At 46.3% G+C, this 22,225-nt stretch overlaps 3 protein-coding genes across 5 annotated transcripts; 1 reads left to right on the top strand and 2 right to left on the bottom strand.

The window, feature by feature from the left end:
- Positions 1-558: 558 nt before the first annotated feature.
- On the bottom strand, positions 559-9,720 carry aebp1a (AE binding protein 1a). The gene is made up of 20 exons (XM_086134707.1): positions 9,260-9,720; positions 8,206-8,439; positions 8,048-8,110; positions 7,845-7,895; positions 7,708-7,767; positions 7,553-7,621; positions 7,250-7,327; positions 7,067-7,176; positions 6,509-6,648; positions 6,273-6,357; positions 6,051-6,195; positions 5,833-5,912; positions 5,530-5,653; positions 5,247-5,443; positions 4,982-5,155; positions 4,692-4,817; positions 3,640-3,886; positions 2,598-2,737; positions 2,227-2,326; positions 559-1,579 (listed from the first exon to the last, which is right to left on the bottom strand). Exons 1-20 carry the CDS (start codon positions 9,507-9,509, stop codon positions 1,020-1,022), a joined length of 3,033 nt encoding a protein of 1,010 aa, XP_085990833.1. The 5' UTR covers positions 9,510-9,720; the 3' UTR covers positions 559-1,019.
- A 1,200-nt stretch (positions 9,721-10,920) lies between these two features.
- Positions 10,921-12,085, bottom strand: pnx (posterior neuron-specific homeobox). The gene is made up of 2 exons (XM_086134275.1): positions 11,959-12,085; positions 10,921-11,360 (listed from the first exon to the last, which is right to left on the bottom strand). The coding sequence occupies exons 1-2, from the start codon at positions 12,083-12,085 to the stop codon at positions 10,921-10,923; spliced, it is 567 nt and encodes a 188-aa protein (XP_085990401.1).
- Positions 12,086-14,198: 2,113 nt separating this feature from the next.
- Positions 14,199-22,157, top strand: ash2l (ash2 like, histone lysine methyltransferase complex subunit). 3 transcript variants are annotated; one of them, XM_086134618.1, is made up of 18 exons: positions 14,206-14,269; positions 14,353-14,391; positions 14,934-15,000; positions 15,067-15,212; positions 15,345-15,433; positions 15,510-15,604; positions 15,702-15,797; positions 15,895-15,990; positions 16,262-16,337; positions 16,420-16,437; positions 18,273-18,378; positions 18,700-18,917; positions 19,428-19,595; positions 19,749-19,942; positions 20,015-20,107; positions 20,865-20,963; positions 21,362-21,421; positions 21,484-22,157. In XM_086134618.1, the coding sequence occupies exons 1-18, from the start codon at positions 14,211-14,213 to the stop codon at positions 21,589-21,591; spliced, it is 1,827 nt and encodes a 608-aa protein (XP_085990744.1). In that variant the 5' UTR covers positions 14,206-14,210; the 3' UTR covers positions 21,592-22,157. The 3 variants fall into 3 exon arrangements, with proteins under 3 accessions (XP_085990746.1, XP_085990744.1, XP_085990745.1); XM_086134620.1 differs by lacking the exon at positions 14,353-14,391 and having other exon boundaries at positions 14,199-14,269; XM_086134619.1 differs by lacking the exon at positions 16,420-16,437.
- Positions 22,158-22,225: the final 68 nt, after the last annotated feature.

The raw sequence follows: 22,225 nt of genomic DNA, 5'->3' as shown, positions 1-22,225 counted from the left end.
GGGCACTGCAGCAGAATTGAATACATTTGACATTTTATTGTGCTTTTAAACTAAAGCCAAATTGTACCAGTGGATAAGTTTTAAAGTAGTCTTTTTCATCACTAAACAACCAATAACAGTAATTGATTAATAAACAGTAATCAGGAAAAAAGAGTTTCACCATACTATATTTAGCAGTCGGATTCAAACTATTTTGTGCTTGCTCATTGATTGGGGACTGTTCAATAAGAAGCCCTGCGGCCCAAGAAACTGCTAAAATGTCTTGTTTTACTGCATGCCTTTATTTTGAAGGTCTCATTTTTGACAGATTGTTAGTCAAAGTTTACATTGTGGCATGCCTTGAACCCTTTTCACACAATTTACAAAATGCATGCTTCAAATGAATGCATTGATTCTGAGTGGGCTGAGGCTTTTATTTTTGGGTACAGAAACTAGGACACATTTTTCATCATCGAATATCACACAAAAATTTTGGGGGTTCCTCTGTAATCTAGAATTATTCCCTTTGAATTGAATTGCCGTTAATCCATTCAAGCCCCCCACCAAAAAAAGCACAACGATGTTTTAGTTTTTTTAATAATGCACAATAGCACTGGTTTGTATAAAAACATGAGATTACAAAAAAAACATTTTATTTTTTATGAAGTGTAATTACTGTATGTAGTGTAATATTTGAGTGCGAGACGCGTGGCCTCTTGGAGTCAGTCAGTCTGATGGTGAGAATCTGGCTGTGGGTTGTGGCCTACAACAGATCCTTGTGATTGTTCTCATGTCGTATTTCTGTGTTTGACTCTTTGTCCCATTCATTAAATGGTAATGGGGCGCCCGTTGACCTCAAAGTGCCTTCCTTGGATAAAATCTGCTTCATTCTTATTCCATGAACGCAGTGGGGAGGGTGGGTGTCACATAGAACACATTATTACAAAGGACATATTTTCATCAAGTTCCTCTTTAAGAGGTCATCTTGTCCCTTGGAAGGGGCACGTGGTTGGCCTTCTCTCAAGATGCTCCTGCACGTGTCAGTCGATGGTGAAGTGAAAGGGGTAGTCCTCAGTGGGCACAGAGTCAAAGATGATGCTGTCAAAGGGATTCTCGGTGGACAAGTTGTCCACAGGGAACCAGGAGTCATACCAGGAAGTGGTGGTCTGGGGTTTCCGTGTGGTGGTGGTGGCGGTGGTGGTGGTCGTAGTGGTTGCGGCTGTGGTCGCGGGTGTGGTCCTGAGGCCGGCGCGTTGCTTCTGAAGACGCAGCCGGCGCATCCGCAGGATCCTCAACCGGCGCAGCCGCTCCGCTCGCTGGGCGGCGGCGTGCTGCTCCTCCGGGGAGAGGGTGCTGGCGGCGGTGGCGCCGGGCGGCGTGGCTTTGGCCTTGGTGACCACGCGGATGGGCCGGTTGCCATTGAGCGCCATGATCTGCTTAATGCGGTCCCAGTTGGACTTGGCCAAGGTGAAGCTGCAGGACGTGGCGCCCGAGTCGTAGCCCACCATGCACAGGCGGGTCTGCGGCGTGTAGCCGTCGGCCTTAGCCGTCACGTGGTACTCGCCGGGATTCAGAAGGCGCCAATAGTCACCGCCCGGGGCTGCAGAGAGAGACACTTAGCATTTTTTTTCCGAATCAAACAATCTGTGTAGTTAGTTACCATTGAAACAATTAACTCATTCAATCCCAGCCATTTTCACTGGAGCAACTCCCTCAATGCCAGCGTTTTACTGGATTTCGACTGATCTTGCAAGGCCCACAGAATATTTGGTTCTCATGCTATATAAACATAGAGCCTACCAAAATAAAGTTTGGACTCTCTTCTTTCAGCAGAAAAAATGTTTCTATCTTTTTTCCATTCTTCAGCAATCGGCATTACAAAATGGCTAAGTTTCATGAAAATGGCGATTCCTGTGCAAAACACTGAGAAAAAGAGCTTTTTGTAAAAGCATGCAGTTCAAGCACATGAGGCACCGCTGCCACCTACTGGTCGCTTTTTTACATGATTTACAATGCAAACGGCTTCTCTCATTCACAGATTGCATCAGACCCTCCTCTCTGTGACGCAAAAAAAAAAAAAAAGACTTAGACGTACAAGTACGTCCTCGGTAGGCGGGCCCTAATTTTAAAAAGACGTACACGTACGTCTTGTGGAATGAAAGAGTTAATATGGGCATTTCCAAACATCATGGAGGGACTGTCAATTCCGGATGAATTTTTTAGTATTCACGGCAGGTGTCTGTTTACCGGTGATGACGTCATGGCGTATCCCTTCCACGGATATGGTGGCGTTGGCCAGTGTGTTTCCCTCCGTGTCTTTGACCACACCCTTTATCCCACGATGCACCTGGGACACAAGACAGAAACCAGAACTGGAATGACACTCGGGAGGAGCAGTTCTTTCCCGAACTTTATTCAGCCAACGTATATCAGCGTTGATTTCCAGTCCCAACATTCCCAGTTCGGAGCAGCTCGTTATGAGCTGTGTGATTATCGTCGTGTCACTTAACCAGGTAAGAGCAGATTCTCATTTACGATGCCGACCTGGCTGCCCACGGCAGAGATGAAGCTGATTTGCGTGTCCATCGGCGGCCTCAAGGTGTCACCGTGGTTCTGACCTGCTCAATGAACGACAGCAGAGCCTCTCGGTTGTTCTCCCATTCCAGAGGAAGTTCGCTCTCGTGCGGAAACTTGTCGCAGCCCAGGAAGATGGACATCTCCAAACAGTTGGTGTGCAGATAGCTGAAGTCATTCATGCCTATGGAAGAGTGGTCACGTTAAGCAGCTGGCGATGGAATGAGACAATCTTTTGGGGGACGATGTCAAGACGTCTGCAGGCAAGAAGTCTCGGTTTTCTCTAATTTGACATCTATGGTTTCTTTCATACCTCTTTCAAAACAGGAGCCTTATGCGTCTCTAATTTGTACACCCTCATTTACCTCATTTATTTATTTCGGAATCTGAGCGATGTTTTATTTTGAAAAATTACTGGATTCTCTTAGATCCGTCTACAGTGTGTCATTCTTGATGCAAGCACTTCTCGGTCACATGATAGGTTAGCGCTAAAACGAAACCCAGGAGCTAGCAAAATTAGTAAAAAAAAAACAAACGTCTTTGGAAAGTTTCTATGGGAAGAGAAAAAGGCCCAGCCAGGAGATGGAAGAAGAGCCTACGACTTTCAAGAAAAACAAGACTACATTTACTTGACAGTATCAGGAGTCCTACTTAAAATACGTATTCATCACAACGGGAGATTCCCACGCACCGAGCCCACTCTGCATTATATGCGGCGATGGTGAGTCGTATTTTTCATGCACTTTGTATTTATGGTGTATCTTATTTTGAAGGCACGTTTAAATGTGACTATAGCGCGGCCAGATAGGACGTTCCTTGTGTCATGATTCGTGTTTATGATTATGTTTCGAAAATACAAGTTTTCATACGGGTCATATCATATTATTTTGTTGTATTTATTCGTCGCACCTTAAATGCCGGTCCCTGAAAATATTGTCTGACATTAAACCGGTCCGTGGGGCAAAAAAGGTTAGGGACCGCTGTTTTTCAACAAACAGGAAGTCTAATTCTCTTCGTTCAATTTTTGTGGATTCCCAAGACTGAGAATGGACACTGGCTAATGTTCAAGTCGACGTGGACACGTACTTCCCACCAAGGGCTTCCAACTGGCGCCGTTGGTGATGCCCTGGCCCCTGGTGACATCGTCGCCGTGGCAGGATCCGCGCTGGACCTCGGTCATGGTCAGGTGACTGTGGGCGTAGGACATGGCCAGCCAGCGGAACATGACCTCGTCAGGCGTCTCCCGCAAGGCGCCCTCGTTCTGACGCTGGATGCGCGCCCATGTGTCCTCACTCATCTCGTCGTTGGCCCTCCAGCGGCGGTTATCGCTCATCTTGGATAACACAAGTCCGTCAGGATACCAAAGTCATGATATGGCTCTCTTTCCTCACATAGAGGTTTGATGAAGTCACGTGTGCTTTAGCCGTCAAGCAAGTCCCGAGTCACCATTGCAATAAAAAGTAGAGTTGACCCAAAGTCTTGCTCATTTAGAATATCGAGAGCAAATGAGTTACTTTCCAGTCAGTATTTGTTCGCTAGTGAACTGCACCCGCCGTTTTCTAATGGTCCCAAAACCAGTCTTTCAGTGTTCTATGACTGTACATGGTCTTGTCAATTGCCCGTATGACCGACATGAATCTTATGTCATGATTGACCATCTTGTGGTGAGCTAAATGTGACCGTCTGTTGTCGCTCACTCCGCCGTCTCTAAGTTTTATCGAGACAGAAGAAATTAGATGTCGTCGTCGTCGGTGTGTCTGTTAATTGTGACTTACAAACCTTGCTCGTCTCCCTTCTGTTTTTCTTGATTTTAACCAAAACACAATGCTTGAATCCAAATCCAATCATCTTCAAATCTCCTTCCATCATTATTCACAAGGTGGGCTCTGGAATCCACATCATAGCATACTTGTGGGTCGCCGGGTTAAATACATTTGATTTAAAAAACAACACTACCTTGAAATATCTGATTTAATACGCAAACAGGCAAGACTCGTCAAGTAAAGTAGTTCAAGTAGAGGTCAAGTCGAATCTCGTGAGTATCAAGTCAAAGACAACTAGAGTCTTTCACTAGACTGTCTTGAGTCGAGCCATGTGACTTGAGTCCCAGTCTCTGCTTTCCCGGTGGGCAGCCTTACCGAAATCTGCGGCCGCTGCATGTCGAAAGGGAACGTGACCAATTTCTCGCCACCTTGGAAGTTCGCTCCCAACACAAAAGGGTTGCGCTCCATCCAGGATATGATCGCTTTGGTCTCCACAGCCATCTAAGGGCCGAAAAGAAAGCAGAGGGTTTTAGTTTTTGTAGTTTGTGTTCGCAGAAGTGAGCAGTGAGTGTCAAGGAGGTCATCTTTGCGGGTCCAAGATCACTATGCAGTGTACAAGTAAATTCCCATTGACCAAAATGCAACGGAAAGCGCATCCAACTCACGGATCCATTGAGGAAGTTCTCCGGCATAGGAATGTGATGGTTGGGAACAAAGCGTGGCACCCAGCCACGGTCCTCCGCCCCCCACAAAATGCTGTTGAGATCCGGAAAATTTTGGAAAATGTCATAACCCTCCTCAGTCCAGTGGCCCAAAACCCAGTTTCCCATCTCAGACCCCTAAAGGACAAGAAGGACGGAAAGACAAGGGCGTCAAATCTTCAACCTGACCCAAAAGTGGCACAGGGTGGCTTTTTCTTGGACGTCGTACCGCCTCAAAGGCCAGCTCGTATGCGTCGGGGTTGAGGGATGGCACCAGATGGATCCTCACTCCGTCCACCAGGCGGCGCACACGAGGGTTTTCATCCTTGTACTCTTTGCATAGGAACTGCATCAATAAGAGGAGGAGCTCCCGACCCAGTACCTCATTCCCGTGAAGACCTGCCGTGTATCGGAATTCTGGTTCACCTGGACAAACCCCCCCGCCCCCCACCTCAATCAACTTGTTTGTTTACATTTTTTGACCACCGATTAACTCAAAAGCATTCCCTTACCCATCTCGTGTTCCCCAGGGTTGTCGGAGATCTCCATGGCGTACATCTTCAGACCCTGAGAGCTTTTACCGATGTTGTAGATTCTGGTGATGTTGGGACACTCCTCATTTATCACCTTCATCATCTGGAGCCGACAACAATATATTGAAAACTATTTTTCAAAATGGCCTTAAAATGCAGTAGAACCTGTTCAAGTGAACTCAATCTGATCTTCTGTAAACATTTTGAAAGCACATGCCCAACAGCTCAGTGTTTCAGGTGTTTCCAATCTTTCTGTTGAGCTACAACATCGAAGCAAGTGACCTGTCTCATGTCCTTGTAGTTGTGATGTCGGAAGTCGAGCTCATCGGAAGACTTCACTTCGTTCTCGCCGTTGTGGCTGCCTGGAAGGTGACAGTCACGGGATTACAGCTTCGAAAATCTGACATCCTTCAATTCTGGGACAATACATCTGGATCATTATCCGGTGTAAGGAGGAAAGCCCCAATGCGGCCGTGTGGGAATGTTCTTGGCATACTGACCGGGAAGTTGACAGGCCAAAATCTCGGCCCGGAGACACAAACTGCCGTTCCAGCTTTGCGGCAAAATTCGGATGTAGCGCGCCACTACTGGCCAAGAAAACTGGTTCAGAACCGGAGTGTCTTTATCCACATTCCCGTAGAACAACTGGAAGGAAATATTTGTTTTTTTTTTGGTTGTCACTTTTGTGACGTGAAAGTACGAGTGGAGGTCCCACTACTCACCCACTCGGCATAGCCATCGTGCAGAATCGTCCAATCGCGGCTGTCGTTGCTGAAGGCCACGTAGTAAGACAACACAAAGTCCTCACTCCAAGAAGACACAAATAGAACAATTGTACAACATTAAAAAAAACTAATTGTGTTTATTGCATCTGGAATGCATCCCCATGCTAAACGGGGGCTCAATTTTAGAGTTATTTTTGATGTTGAGGCTCCAAAAAATTGTTTGGGAGACCCACATCTGTTCGGAGTTTCTTCCCTGTGTGATGACACCCGAGAACTCCACCTCGCGTCTGGCGTCCACCTCAAACCAGCTGTTGGTCTCCTCAGGCTCTGCGCACCACGCACCCCCATACAGATCTTCATCGTTGGTTGAACCCTGGACGTAGAACAACAGTTAGTCCAGTCTGGTGCAGTCAAGTGTGGATTTTGGTGGTCTAATGTTGTCTGATGTCCCAATAAAGTCCAATGTGGTGTAGTGGTCCAGTCTGGTTCGGTCCATTGTAGTCCAGTGTGGACTCCAGTCATTCCTCTAGATTCTGGTTGTCCACTGTCATCTGAATCCAGTAAGGTCCAGTCTTATCTGGCGTAATCTGGTCATCCAGTCTAGTATAGTCTGGAGGTCCAGTATTTTTCAGTCCATCGAAGTCCGGTGTGGATCCAGGCAGTTCATTGGGTTGTGGTCTTCTAGTCTGCTGTAATCTGCCATTCCAGTTTGGTACGATGTCCCAGTGTGACGTGAAAGCCCAATCCGGATTGTTGTTGTGCTGAATGATGAATAATGACGCGAATGTTACCTGCATGTTGAGTCTTCCCCGCTGAACCGCGAATCCGTGTTGGGACTGCGACGAGGCCAGCAGCTGGTCGTCTTCCACCCGGTGAGATTCCAATCCCAGTGGAGGACATTCTGGATACAAAGACACGCTTCAGATACTTCCACGCCGGAAGACAACCACCATGTTTTAGTGCCGTCATCTTACTTTTGGGTTCTGGTGGCTGTACCATGTTTTTCAGTCTCTCTTCTTCCTCCTCCTCCCATAACTTCCTCTGACGCTCGGCTTCGACGGAACCACAACACAAAGACGTGTCAGCATCACCGTTTCCACAAAGTACTTTCAGATGTACAGACACCCACGCTCTCTGTGAGAGTCATGTGATGATGCCATGTGTTTTCAGTTTTTCCAACCTCTGATAGAGTCAAGGTGCATAGACTCAACAAAATGCGGGATGTGAAATTTCAGGACGAAACGCAAATGGTTCTGTTTGGGTGGATCGTTCCAAACCTTTTTCCGCCTTTTCTGCCTTTTCTCTTCGCGCTTGCTCCTCCTCTTGCTCTTGCTTCTTTTTGGCAACTGCAGAAAAAACAAAACATAAGCTGATGATGTCAACTTGTGCCTCAGCGCTGGCAGACACATGCTGGCGCCGGCGCAGGACGTACGGTCGTCGTAGTCGTACTCCTCGTACCAGGGGATCACGACGGGGACGTCCGTGGTCTCCTCTGCGAGATAAGGAAAAGTTTCTTCGAAAGGAACCACGAGTCCAGAAAGTGGCGTGAGAGCGGGATGTGGGGAATACCTGGGATATACATGATCACCTCCGGAGTGGTCAGCTGCTTTTTGTCTCTGCCTGAAATTCACAAACACCATCTAAATTATGTCTCAAGATCGCAAAACAACAAGCGAGTGGATTTTTTTTTTTTTACTTCGATTTCATCGATCTTTGTATTTGTCCTGCCAGAAAGCAAAACAATTGACTTGAACAACTATGTTCCAACTGACCCGGGATCCTTCTGACCAGGTCTGGTTCTTCTGGCTCCTCCCACTTGGGCAGCATGGTGGTTGCTATTGAGACAAGAAGAATTTTGTTCCGCGTCACCACTCCTTGTAGAACATTCGGCTTCCGTTTCAATGGAAAAACCTAATTGAAAACCACACACTTGTCTCTGTGGCGGGTTGAGTCAGCGCTTTGGTGTCTGGCAAAGGTGTTGTGGTGGTTGGGGCGGCGGTCGTGGTGGTGCTGACTTTGGGTTTTTTGGGCGCTTTAGGCTTCTTGGTGGCTTTGGGCTGTTTGGGTCTCTTGGTAGGTTTGGGACCTTTGGGCTTCTTGGTGGGCTTGGGCGTCTTCTGCTTCTTGGCCTTGGCCTCCCTCTCCGCAGCCTTCCTGGCTTTGGCTTGAGAGAAGCACCACACGCGGCCGCTCACGTCAAACGGGCTACTTACGTACTTGGGAAGTAAGGAGTTCATTTTGTTGTTAGAAGCAAGTCACTGGCATGCTTGCTCGAATCAGGGTTTCAAGCTATGGTTAAGGTTTTTAACAAGAGTAAGGCCTTCAGACATCGAGTTTCAAATGCAGTGGAAAGTGTTATTCCATCAAGCAAACCACAACATCCGTCCCGTCTGCGCCTTGCGGAAAAGCAAACATTTTCTCCTGTTCACAGGCCAGCAAACTTATCTGGATTTTTAGTGTTTGGCACTCACCCGCGCTTAACGCCTCCCCTAACGCCTTTTTTTTTTCAATTGCTGATCGGTGATCGGCTCCAAAATCCCGAACGTGTAAATTTATTTCCGTAGCTACAGAAGAAGGATTGTGAATGGTTTGAGAATTGTTCTTAACTCCACTTCATTACACAATACTTAGGGAGTTTTCTTCCCCCTCAAGCTCAACAAATACTCCATATATGACAAAAAAACTAAAACTAACATTTGTGGGGGAAGAAATTTTAAACTAGCTTTCTCTAAAAATGAATTCCAGCTAACTGAATTAAAAAAAAAACAAAAGTCAAAATGAAATCAAAACAAGCTTTAATGAAAAATGCCAAACTATTCCCAACCTACTGGTGGACAGTCCAGGTTGCTTCTGCGGCCAAAGCTCATGTTGCGTTGAGCGTAGCGAATGGGCGGCCATTCCAACGTGAGCCTTCACGAGCTAGCATGGCTTTTATTTTGAAAATGCAAATTAACTTCCTGTTTTGGGGACTTGAGGGTGCTCACCTGCCTCCACCTCCTGTGGCGTTTTCTTTTTCTTGACTTTTGGCTTGTTCACCTCCACTGACGGATCGTCTGCCACCTGGCCTTGGGGATCTCCCCGGGGGTCGCCCCAGGGGTCAGACAGTCCCCGTCTCTCTGCTAGCCCCCGGGCCTCCCTCACCTGAGCCCCCTTTCCCCCGTCGGTCTGGGCGCCGCACAGCAGGATGCCCAACATCGCCAGAAGCAAGCAGGTCGCCACCAAAAGGCTCCTCATGGCTGCAGGAAGAAAAGCAAAGAAAGAAGCTGAGCGAGCGAACCGCGTCCCAGGCAGGGCCCAGATGTGCTCCCCTGACAAGGCAGACGTGAGGCCCTCGCAGGGGGATCCAGACTGCTGCTGATTGTTTGCAAGTCTGAGCGCTGCCTCCTCCTCCTCCTCTTCTTGTTCTTCAGCCCTTTTTTTCTCTGTCCTGGCCAAGGGTGGAGCTTGTGGAGACACATGAGACATTCCAGCCGGGAAGAAGAACAAAAAAAAAAAAAAAAGCTGCTGAGTCATCTGGAAACGGGGAAGCCATTATCAATGAGTTATGTGATGAGCAGCTTTTCTCATTAACGGACTGCGAGCCTCATCTGGAAGTTTTCCTGTTATTGTTCAACAGCAGACCACAAAAAAAAAAGAAAGACAGATGAAGAGGGTGAAGGTTAAAAAAGATGACCTCAATTCTAAATTAGGGCTTCAAATTCGGGTTTGAAGCCTATTTTAGGCTTTTGAGGCAAGGTGTCTCTACTCTGGGTTAGCCTTTTAAGGTAGCCAGGGGTAGGGTTTCAAGTTAGGATTAGGGTTTGAAATGAGGTTTAGCCCAAATATGGATGTGTGTGTTACACTGGGGATGGTTTTTGTTGGATTCTATTGGTGCACGTCTGCTCAATGAAAGGACAAGAAAGCTTTTTTTTTTTTTTTTAATAGCAAATGTAAAGTGAACATTTGACTTGTGCGTGCAATCATTTTCATTTTTTTCCTTTTTCTTGGCAGCTCACATCTTGTCTTGCAGCCAGTCAGAGTCTTTGTTTACTTTGGCGTTCATCTGTTTCTCGTTGCAGACTTTTTTTGACTATGCCAGAGGAAAAAAAACAAAAACATCTGAGCAACATTGCACAACACGCACTTACACAAATATTCTAACTATTTCTCATAATAACACATTTTTAAGTCTTTAATTGCAGCTTAAAAAAAACTTAAGTCTAAATTGTCATGGTTCTGTTTGTCTCAGCTCAGAATGGATGGATTTAACTACAGCGCTACCTTGACTTTCATAAAAATATGACTAACAGGTAGAATATTTGACTGTTTTAAAAATGTTGTCCATTAGAAATTATTTATCTTTAAAAAAGAAAAATAACACACACTCGCGTAGTCATCATTTTCAAGTTAGCCTGTCAAATGTGGTGCAGCGCCACAATAAGGGCAAACAAGCAAGAGTTCAAAATATTAATATTTCTCTTTATTAAAAATAACTTATTTTACATCATTACAGTTCTAAAACTGTTGACTGTACATCTGCATTCAGGTTGTCGTCCCCGGTTGTCGCTTGATCAGCTTGTCGATCATGTCCATGTGATCACTTGATTATTGTTCTTCATGTGGGTGATGAGTTTTTCTATTGATTAGTTGATTATTCAGCTCTACTTCAGCGATAAAAAAGTGGTTGTGTCATACGCGACGCTAAGGGGCGGAATTGCCCGCAGATGATTTGATGATTGAAGGCGATTGCAGGCGACGGCCACCAGGTAGAGACATTGAACACGGTGGAGCGGTGGCTGGGGTGGGCATTGTGGTGCTCCTGCACCCGCATTCCCTCCTCCTTCTTCCACTTGGTGCGCCGGTTCTGGAACCAGATCTTCACCTGCGTGTGGGTCAGGCAGAGTGCGCCGGCAAGGGCGTGTCGCTCCACCGGGCTCAAGTAGTGGCAGCGATGAAAGCTCAACTCCAGAACCTGAAGCTGGTCCAGCGTGAAGGCTGTTCGCACGCGGCGGACGCCGCACTTTGAGTTTGCTGGCTTTTTCGTCAGCTTTGTAGGCAGTGGTGTACGGATGCCACCTGCTGAAGGATATTGCTTCGTGTTGGGACCTGGGAAAGGAAAAGAGTCAAAACTCTCGTCACACATGTAGAAATTGAGGTAGTGACGCTAACGACCCCTGAGCTCGAAACGGAGGGACGTAACTCGCTAAAAGTTACAAAAATACACAATTAATCAAGTCATAAAGTCTCACAAGTAACATGGAATTCTAAAGATACCGAAATATTTTGTAGATTGCCCAAACGTTTTATAAACCTACCTAAATACTCACAAAAGTTACAGAAATATTTTGCTCTCCTGAAATGTGTCTTAAAAATGACCTAAATACTCTTAACTCTACTAAAGTACAAGTGGCCTGATTACCAGGTGCACTCAAATGTTTCTTAAATGTCACCTAAACACTCTTAGATGTACTCAAATACTTATTAAAAGTAAACTAAATAGTCTTAAAAACGTGAAGACACTCCCAAAGTTATCTAAAAACTCCTCGATCTACTAAATATTTTTGTCAATATAGTAAATGAAGCAAACGTGTATTATTGTGGTGCACTAATATTATCTTGATGATACGTGACTTTCTGGCAGCGCAGTGTCACAAGAGTAGGCGCGATGACGTCATGGGAAGGTGTCCCTAATGGAGCGACTAACCTGCGGCGGCCTTCTCGGCGGCCCCGTTGAACTTTCGGGGGTGCAGGATGTCCTCCACGGAGAAGGCGGTGTTCCCCTTTTCGTTTTTGCGGCTGCCGAACGTCACTCTACGGGCGGGAGGTTCCATGTCGTGCGGGCTGAAGTGAGGGCTGAGGACGCTCCCGGCCTCCGCCGCCGTTTAAACAGGCCACCCTACGTTTGCGCGTGACGTCACAGAAGCCGTCCTCTCCGTGGCGGGCGCTGCGCTCAGTTATTTATTGTGGGACATCTGCTTGAAATGTTGCCTTTTCTTGAAGTGCGTGTCACGTTTTGTGCTTCAGTTTGTCCTGACTGACGTCCGACTATTCTTAGTCGCTTCTTATGCTAATGTCTTAGCTTGTAATGCTAATTGATGGACTCGTCAAAGGGAAAGTGTGTCACCATTGTCCCTTTGCAAATGGGAAACAATTGTCCTTTTCTGCCACAAAACTTGACTGCAATCATCTGATGGGCGCAGGTCAATTCAAGCAGGCATCAAGGATAATGAGAGGGATGTATTGGGCAAAAAATAAAAAACCCAACAACCATTGGAGTGACACCTGTACGGCGATGTCTTTGCATCTCATTGAAAAAGGTTTGTGTTGATTTACTCAACTTTATTTGGTCAAGTAGTTACACAAAATGATATATCATCTTGATCCAGATGCATATTTTAAGTAGATGACTTAAATGATGTATCTGGATCCAGATAATTTTATTTTGTGCAACCACTTGATGAAATAAAATAAGTCAATTCCTTATGCCATTTTTTTCTGATATAGCCAAAAATCAGCAGGAATAGACACAGTCTCAGCCTCAACTCAACAAAGCCCAAAATAATTTGGGTGGATGGATGAGTTGGTGGTAAAGTTTTTTTGTTGTTGGAGTGTCACAGATGTGCATCCATTCAGAGATGAAGGGGAGGTGAACGTGTCGCTGTTATGTGGCTAAACAATAGCCCTCAGCCATTGATGGTCTCCCCCAGGGGGTCTTGCTCATTGCCCTGCTCCTTTGTGCACCTGCAAGACCCTTCAAATGCATGACGCTCCGGTGGTCTTGCACGGGCACGCGTCGTGAACAATACTCACAGTCATCAAGCATGTTAAAAAAATCAATTGATGGCAATCACATTTGTTTGATGCCTTTCGTGGTTTGCTTTTGTGCTTTTCAGACAAGTAGCTTGTTAATGACATTTTGACAGTTGTAGTCACAAAATGTAAACCAGGACATCTAATTTCTGAAGGACAGACTTGAATACAAACCTATAGATCATGTCATCTGCCTCAAAAATTGGGATAATTGTCATTTTAAACAAATGTTTTGCCGAATGTGTTCAGGACAATTTGTTCCTGTAAAGAAAAACAATTTGCGATTTGAGCTGTGTGAGCAATGTGTGTGTCAAATTACATAGAGTACCTAAAAATACTTGCAGTAGGGGACCATTTCTATCTCAGTGCCATTGAAAGAGGACATTTTGAACGGTCACTGAGAATGGAGGAGCTCTCCATTAAAAATATTGATTTATTTTTGTTTGACAGCAGATGGAGACCACCGGAGCATAATGAACTCTGCTAAAAACTAGGCTACAAGGAGGACAATGCAGGAGTCAATTTAAGGAGGAGCCAAATGTATAGATAATAATGATGTATATGGGAATTTTGGGCAGCACATGGAATGTTGTTAACAGTCAAAAGACACGAACAAGTGACTGGCTCTGATGACGATGATGATATCATTTAGAGGCCACGAGGAATGAAAACCTGAGTTGTCATACTATTGCAATTTTGATAAAGGATATTATTAATTACACGTTTTGTGCATAAAATGATGTCTTTTTCCTTTGTGTTCAATTTCATGCTCTTAAGTGTCTTGAATGTGAAGATTTTCCAAATCTCCTCCAGATATTTCTTGTCGAATTTAATCTGTATGCTAAAATTTTGAATTAACAAAGAACAAGAAACGTATTTGTACGTTGCAATGGATTAGTAAATGATGTCTAATAGACCTTGAATGAAAGCCAACTGTGCTATTTTTTGTTGTTTTTGTTGTGTGTTGCTTATTTGGTTTTTTTTTATCACGTTTACATATTTTGTTCTACATAAATTCTCAATAAAGATTTTGACAAAAGAAAAAGGGTCAGTTGGCCTCCGTGCCAACAGTGTCGCTGTGGAGCCGGGTGGGTCTCCAGTCCCCCGTTGGGCTCTCGCGATATTTCCTTTGGAACGAATTCAAACATGGCGTCAGAAGAAGAGGCGGGTAGCACCGTTGTGGCTGAAGCAGACCCAGCCGGAACGTAAGTGGTCTTGTTTTTACACATTAGAACACTCTTAATGGGGAAAACATGTAACATTTTCTGACAGTGTACTTCTGAAGCAGGCTCGACGCTGTTTGGCCACAAAAGCTGCCCGCGAACTGGCGAGTAGACGTCTTCGTAGTACAGAAGGGTTGGCGAGAAAGGGGCAAGCTTTGTTTTCGGCAAACACGTTCACGTTTCCTATTTATTCGTCTTGAGAGGCCAGATATATTTCAGGCAATATTAGTAAAGTTGACGCTAGATTTAGCGAAACTCAACGTGTAAATCATTGTGGCATAATGTAGGATAGACATAAAAAGACCAAAAGCTAATCTAAAGTCGTAGTATTACGATAATAAATATTCTGCAAGACTCAAATACTATATTTCTTCATATCACGTGAACATTCATGTATAATAAATATTGTTTATTGGAATACAGATGGATTTATTGTTTGTTAAAAAAATACAAGGACCTTGATTAAAAATATTGCTAATAATTCACAATATTGAGGGAGGAAAAATTGTAATTAGAAATTTTTTCGAAGTTCTTGTGTCCTACTTTGTGTACAAATTAATGATTTTTTTGTTAATTATTGCACAATGTCCAAAGTAATACATTTTCATTCATTGTTCAACTCTTAATGAAAACTGTTACTACATAGTGAGGCGGTGTTGACTGAGCTTCCTGTCAGCATGGACACAGAGTCTTCCAGCGGCAAGGAGGGCCTGGCAAGTATCGAACGATGATCACCGTGTTGCGATGATGTCACGTGATGAAGTGCTGTGATGCTGCAGGAGGCGGCAGGTGAAGCATCGGAAGCTCCCGACACGCTGACCGGCTCCGGGGATGAGGACAATGGGCGGCAGCTGGGTGAGGTGGAGCTGCAGTGCGCCTTGTGTACCAAGTGGTTCACCGCTGACACCTTCGCCATCAATACCGCGTATGTAAATCACGGCGCGGCATTGCGTTTGTGGAATATGAATGATGTCTATCTCACAGGCTGGGCGGCCATTTTGTTTTGTACTGACACTTGCTCGCGACTGAAAATTACGATCCGCTGTCTGTTCTGTAGGACTTGTCTGCCCTTCATGACCAACTACGTGTTCCACTGCAATGTCTGCCACCATAGCGGCAACACCTACTTCCTCAGGAAACAAGCCAGTATGTGTCCATGCGCCGCTCCATTCCAATCCAGTTCGGTGCTGTCCTCATCCGTTTTTTGGTTTTGTGCTTGCAGACTTGAAAGAGATGTGTCTGACGGCGCTGGCGAACCTGACCTGGAGATCCAGGAGCCAAGACGAGCATCCCAAGACCATGTTCTCCAAAGACAAGGTGAGCAGCGACGCAAACGTCTGGATACAGATTAATTGTCAAAATAATTGATGGATTAATTGATTAAAATAATTGAGGTCTGGCTCCTTGGGTGCAGGACATCATTCCATTCATCGACAAGTACTGGGAGTGCATGACCACCCGCCAGAGACCCGGCAAGCTGACGTGGCCCAACAACATTGTGAAGACCATGGTAGCGCGTCGCCACCCGGACAACCCCCGCAGCCCACATCGGCTGCTTCGTGATCTCACACTGCTTCCCCCCCTACCTCTCACCCACCTACCCCCAGAGCAAAGAGCGCGACGTTTTCCTGGTGAAGGAACACCCCGACCCCGGCAGCAAAGACTCCGAGGAGGACTACCCCAAGTTTGGCCTGCTGGACCAGGTATTAACCTTGGGCTGGGCAAACCTTTGCGCACAAGGGTCACATTTGATTTTGAAAACTGATAAATGGGCCAGGTCGTCTGAAGAACAACACCAGGGGTTTTCTTCCTCAAAGAATCCAACATTTAATTAATTAGAAACATTCAAGACTCTGTGCTTTTCCTCAAAGGAAAAAAAAAGATTATTCATTTCTTAGCGACTCACAAACACTGGAATGGTACGATATGTATACGACTGTGTGGTTTCATGAAAAACATCACCTCATTGTGCAGGACCTGGGGACCATCGGCCCCTCGTACGACTCCCAAAAGCAGTCGGCCGTCACGCCCACCGCCGGAGGCCTCAACGGTCAGTAAAAGTTTCCTTTTAGCTCACTTAAGGTCGGACGCGAGACGACGCAGTTGACCGTGATTGGCGTTGTGTCTTCCAGGTGGATCCTCTTACTCAGGTGAACACTCGCTTTTGTGGCGGCAGACGGCTGCTATTACTGCTGCTCTTGTTGTTGTTGTTGTTGTTGTGGGTGGTGGTGTCATGTGACCGGCTGGATCGAAGTTGGTTTCAGTTCGATTCCAAGCCAACTAGGGATGGGCATGAAAAATCGATTTTTGATAAGAAAAAAAGCGCACGTGGACTTGCTATCGTCGTCCCTCGCCATATCACGCTTCGCTCGACGTGGTTTCACTTGAGCGACCATTTTTAAATCTTGCATATCTAATTTTATCTTTCCGATTTTTTTCGTTGTACCACACTGAGCCATGTCGGTTTAAACTCGCGCAGCAAAAAGCGTGAGCCAGGAAGAAGGAGTTTGTAAAAGACAGAGAACAAATACAGATTCTTAGCTAATTGAATGGAGGGCTGGATGATATGGCAACAAATGTCGAACAATAGATTTTCTTTTTTTGTCCACTTGGAGTCGCTGTCGTTTATATTCTTAACGGTAGTCATGCTGACTGAGCGCCTTTTGACGAGGAAGTGAGGAAGGAGGATGTGCAGTACCTTTCACAGGCTTTTTCCTGGCTAGAGCTGAAGCCACTCTGGCGTTCATTGACGGTGTGAGTTGAGGTTATCAATAGCCGTGCCAAGAATGCGCTTTTGTTTGTTAATGTTTATTTAACTAGCAAACGATCACCCGCGGCTGTTTCCACCCTCTTCCGACTGTATCTGTATCACATGAGTAGTTGTGCTGTGGTGTACTCAACAATAAAATATCCGGATGGCACTAAATCGGGTAGAAGTGAACTGCGACATAGCCAAATATGACTCTATTTCGTAGGTGTTTATTAAACTAGTAGTTCTTTGTATTCATTGGGATCCAAGTCGCTCTCATTTTGAAAAGAAAAATGCTCTAGAGGAGATTGTCACCTGTTGGTATTGTTTGAAGTCCACAGGTAGCAAAAATGATAAAGAGATGACTCACAAAGTGCAATTACGTACATGGTTAAAATACAGTCGCAGTTAGGTTTTGATGGTGGGGGGGGGGGGGTTGTAAGACAGGTTTTATGTTTACGTTGTTCCCACATCGCCCAATGCCCATCCTTAGTGGAAAGAAAATGGCCGCTCCTTGATTGTGCTCACTGTCGTGTGTGTCCAGCTTTGCTCGCTCAGCCTCCTTTTGTGTGGCCCGCTGCTGCTTACGGCGTCCCTTGACCCCTTTTCTTTTCAAAGTCCACGTCGGGCCGCGATGGTTTTTCACGTGGCACTTCCTGTTTGCCGCCCTCCAACGCCTATCAGCCTCTTTGTGTGCCTCGTTGGTTGAGCTGCATTCCTGGTGTTCCAAATAATGAGCTCGAAAGGCTTGTAGCGTTTGGAAGATGCTTTACTGACTAATTCTTACCTGTCTCGCCCCCTTTTCACACAATGCCTGATACCCTGCTTTACGCTGTGCGTGCGTGCGCGTTCGAGCCTCGCCCCTGTTCACATAGTGCCCGATACCCTGCTTTACACTCTGCGTGCGTGTGCAAGGAAACCAATGTGAATTGACGATGGCCAGAAGTTGTGACGTGTGCTGGAAGGGCTTTGAAGCGCCCACACTGCAAGACAAAAAAACTAAAATAATCAGCCGAGCATCCACTTGTACCTGGCAAAACTCACAAGTTAAGGCACAATTTTAAAGTGTTGCTTTCGTCAAATCACGATCCTTGAAAATCATTCTGACAAATCAAGTCAAAATTAATTTGTGAATGGCGGAGTCCTCCTACGTATGACTTTTTTTATGGGGGGGGGGGGGGCAAATCCCGCATTTGGAAATGCAAGTGTTGTGACTTGTGCTGTTCTCCATCCAAGGTGCTCTGGCGCCCGTGGCGGGCAAAGGAAGAGGAGCCAAGCGTAAGCAGCAGCAGCAGCAACAGCAAGAGGGCGCCACCGCCGGGGCTACCAAGAGGACACGCAGGTACAGTGCCGTGGAAAAAGACATCTGTGAATATTACGAAATCAATGAGGAAAAAAAACGTTTTCTGTCAGGCGACTACATACACAAACAGATTTAGAATTGGAATCAACTTATTTACGTTAAGGCAAACAAGCCGCAATTGATGACAAACATTCAGCATATTTTTTTCATGACAAATTGGGGGGAAATCCTGGAAAATACACACCCCACTAAAAAAAGTTTTTTAATCTGTGAATCTATGGGTGCTGAACCGCACGTCTGTGGCGGTGGACTGTAGCCCTTTGAATGTGACGTGAAATTTGGTGCCCCCCCATCCCGCAGCGATCCGTTGTTCTCGGCACAGCGGCTGCCCCCCCACGGCTATCCTCTGGAGCACCCCTTCAACAAAGACGGCTACCGCTACATCCTGGCCGAGCCGGACCCGCACGCCCCCGACCCCGAGAAGCTGGAGTTGGACTGCTGGGCCGGCAAGCCCATCCCCGGCGACTTGTACCGGGCCTGTCTCTACGAGCGCGTTCTGCTGGCTCTGCACGACCGAGGTCGGCATGCAAACCTCAACTTGGAACAACAACGAAAACTAAATTTTATGTACAGGCGGTATGCTTTTGGAATATTCAGTCTGTGTGCTTGGCACCGAGATGCCGACAAAGTACTGCTTTTGTGTAAATGAAACTCTTCAATTCAACATAGTTCCTCGACACCGAGATGCAACAGGAAGGTAGCAAAGCACTAGTTTTGTCAAAAATGAAGCTGCCAATGTCCTACTTTTGTCCAAGCGAAGCTCTTGACCCCACTTTGATGTAGTTCCTTTGCCCTCAAGATGCCAAAAGATGGCGGCAAAGCCTGACTTTTTGTCTGAAAGAAGTTCCCTAATTCACTTCAACTCAATTCCTTTGTCACCAAGATTCCATTCACGCGACGGCCGTGGCTAGCGAAGTGTAAAACCCAGTGACCGAATTTCTACTCGTGTGGTATATTCTTCCTCCTCTTATCTGTTGGGTGTCATGCAGGGACCTGATTTTGTGTACATCTACTCTCCTTGCACGTAGCACCCCAACTGAAGATCTCCGACGACCGTCTGACGGTGACGGGCGAGAAGGGCTACTCCATGGTGCGCGCCTCCCACGGCGTGCGTAAGGGCTGCTGGTACTTCGAGGTTTCCGTGGAAGACATGCCTCCCGACACGGCCGCCCGGCTCGGCTGGTCCCAACCTCTCGGTGAGTTTTGTCACTCTGTCAACTTCCTTACCGTGAGCACCACGCATTTACCGTGAACGTGCAATATTTCCTCATTGAAATAAGGTGTGGCAGTTGCGAACGTATTAATTGTGTTTTTGAATTGGGCTGCGGCGTCCCGTGCGCTCTTTCCAGGTAACCTGCAGGCGCCGTTGGGCTACGACAAATTCAGCTACTCGTGGCGTAGCAAGAAGGGGACCCGCTTCCACCAGTCCATGGGCAAGCACTACTCCACAGGCTACGGCCAAGGGGACACGCTGGGCTTCCTCATCGAGCTGCCCGACCGCACCGAGACGGCTCGAGCGCTGCCGGACACCTACAAGGACAAGGTGATGCCTCCAGCCGGAGCGCCCCCCGGCCGCCTCACCTGCAATCTGACAGCTTGCTGGTGTTGTTTGCAGGCGCTCATCAAGTTCAAGAGCTACTTGTACTTTGAGGAGAAGGACTATGTGGACAAAGCCGAGAAGAGCCTGAAGACCATGAGCCCCAGCAGGGTGAGAACAAGCCTGAAACAATGGGCAATTACTCATGGACAGGAGAGAGGTGATGGAATTCAGTCAACACGGTTCATCACGAGGCAAACACACACAGTGGAACCTCGATTTGGCGGACAGTTAAGTCCAAAGTCTGAAAGTCAAGGTTTCAGTAAGCATGAATACTGTCTGTCACCGGTAACGAGCTATTTTTGGAGAGGACGTCTAAGCAGGGCACAGGATGATTGGCTGCTTCTGCGGAGTTGAGTAAACGAGCCCTCCCTTTGAAATGAATCGGGCCACTCACTTTTGGTTTTCCTACTCCTCCGCGAGGAGAGAGCAGAGCTGCTATGCAAAGAGGAGGAGAAAGCGGGAAGAAGCAAAAAACGAAAGGCACACTCAAAGCGGCAAGCAAAGAATGTTCACATTCATGTTAAATCCAACATGAAGAATAAAATAGTGTGTTCAAAAATAATATTCTTGAGCTGTCATTTTAATACGGTCATATTTTTGCTCACAGTTATCGTACGCAAAATGTTAGCTTAGCATCTGCCATAGGGACATAGTTGAGGCAGCGTGTTGTCTGGCGTACACGCCAATGATGTGTCATTTCTAAGATAATGACTTCCAAGAAGCTAGGGAAATGATAGCCGTCTATTGAATTTACAGTAAGTCGACGACAGAACCCGGCTAATATTCGGGGTGCGGCGTCTATCACTGGCGAGCCAGTATCTGTTTGAGGAACTCGCACTGATGCTTCTAATATGCCCGCTGGTAGATGGTGTTCTATAAGAACGGCGCGAGCCAAGGCGTGGCCTTCGAGAACCTGTTTGAAGGAATCTATTTCCCGGCCATCTCCCTCTACAAGAGCTGCACGGTGGGTCCCGCCTCTGCCGCCGCGGCTGCCGGCGCTCACTTTTTACGCGCTTTCTTCCTTCCTTCTTTTCAGTCACGCCTGGGCAAAGTATGGCCCGCTAATTGACATCATTAGATTTTGTTCTCCTAAAATTGGGTACCGGTATGTTAAAATGGTTCATTTATCTCAATAAACAGTCGTTTAACTTACTTACGTCGTATATTATTTTCATAAATATTGCTAAAATAAACAATTGAAATCAATATTTTACATTTTTGTAGGGTTTTTTTTTTGTTGTTGTTGTAAAAATCATAAAATAGATTGTTTTACAAAAACACAAAAACATTCTGAAATGATATACTTGGTTTATTTGTTGTAAATAAAAATGACCACTCATGTGGTCCTTGCCGTGCCTCCAGGTCTCCGTTAACTTCGGGCCACACTTCAAACACGCCCCCAAGGATGTCGCCTTCCAGCCGGTAAGTGCCTCGCCGACGCCCTCGCCGTCGTGCATTTTTCGACGCTTGCTGTTGGTCCGCAGATGAGCGACATGGGCTGGGGTGCCGTCATCGAGCATACGCTGGCCGACGCACTGTACCACGTGGAGACAGAGGTGGACGGACGCCGCAGCCCGCCCTGGGAGGGATGAGCCGCCCGCATGCATCCGTGGAAACAGGCAGCTTCTTGTCTTTATTTGGACCTTTGACACGCGGTAGGGCACGGGAAGGTCAAGTCAACAGTGGTCAGTGCCCCCTAGCCTTAACAACAATGTCCACTAAAAGTCATTTAGCGGGTTAATTATTATTATTATTATTATTATTATTATCATGGAAGAGATTTTCTACCTATCGTTATATGTCATTTGCATAGATTGATGAACAAGGATCCCCTTTTTATGTAGTTGATACTTTTGGACCAATTTAGTGAAATTGGATCATTTCCCACGCACTTCCTGGGCAAAGTACATCGGTCGGGCATCACTGAGTTCTATCCCAGTTCAAACTTGAAACAAATGATGTAGCGCAAGCATTCCTCAATTTGGCCAACGTTTCTCATCATTTTGATTATTGATTGATAGGCGGCACCGCACGACACTGAACGCCAGTTTGTGTGTCGCATTTGAGTGGCACGTGGTGCTTCATTCCACTGCACCCCCTGTACACAGTTTCTTTTTCTTTTAACGGACTGAAATAAAAATAGGCTACGTGGATGACATTTGGTTCATCGGGCTGTTCTTGTCATCATCGATGACAAACGCTCAATCGGATTTAGGTCTGGAGATA

This window comes from Hippocampus guttulatus, chromosome 17 (assembly GCF_054856545.1).
Source record: "Hippocampus guttulatus isolate MCC_2025c chromosome 17, RoL_Hgut_1.0, whole genome shotgun sequence".
In the NCBI taxonomy this organism is placed as follows: domain Eukaryota; kingdom Metazoa; phylum Chordata; class Actinopteri; order Syngnathiformes; family Syngnathidae; genus Hippocampus; species Hippocampus guttulatus.
This window is presented reverse-complemented; position numbering and strand designations above follow the sequence as displayed.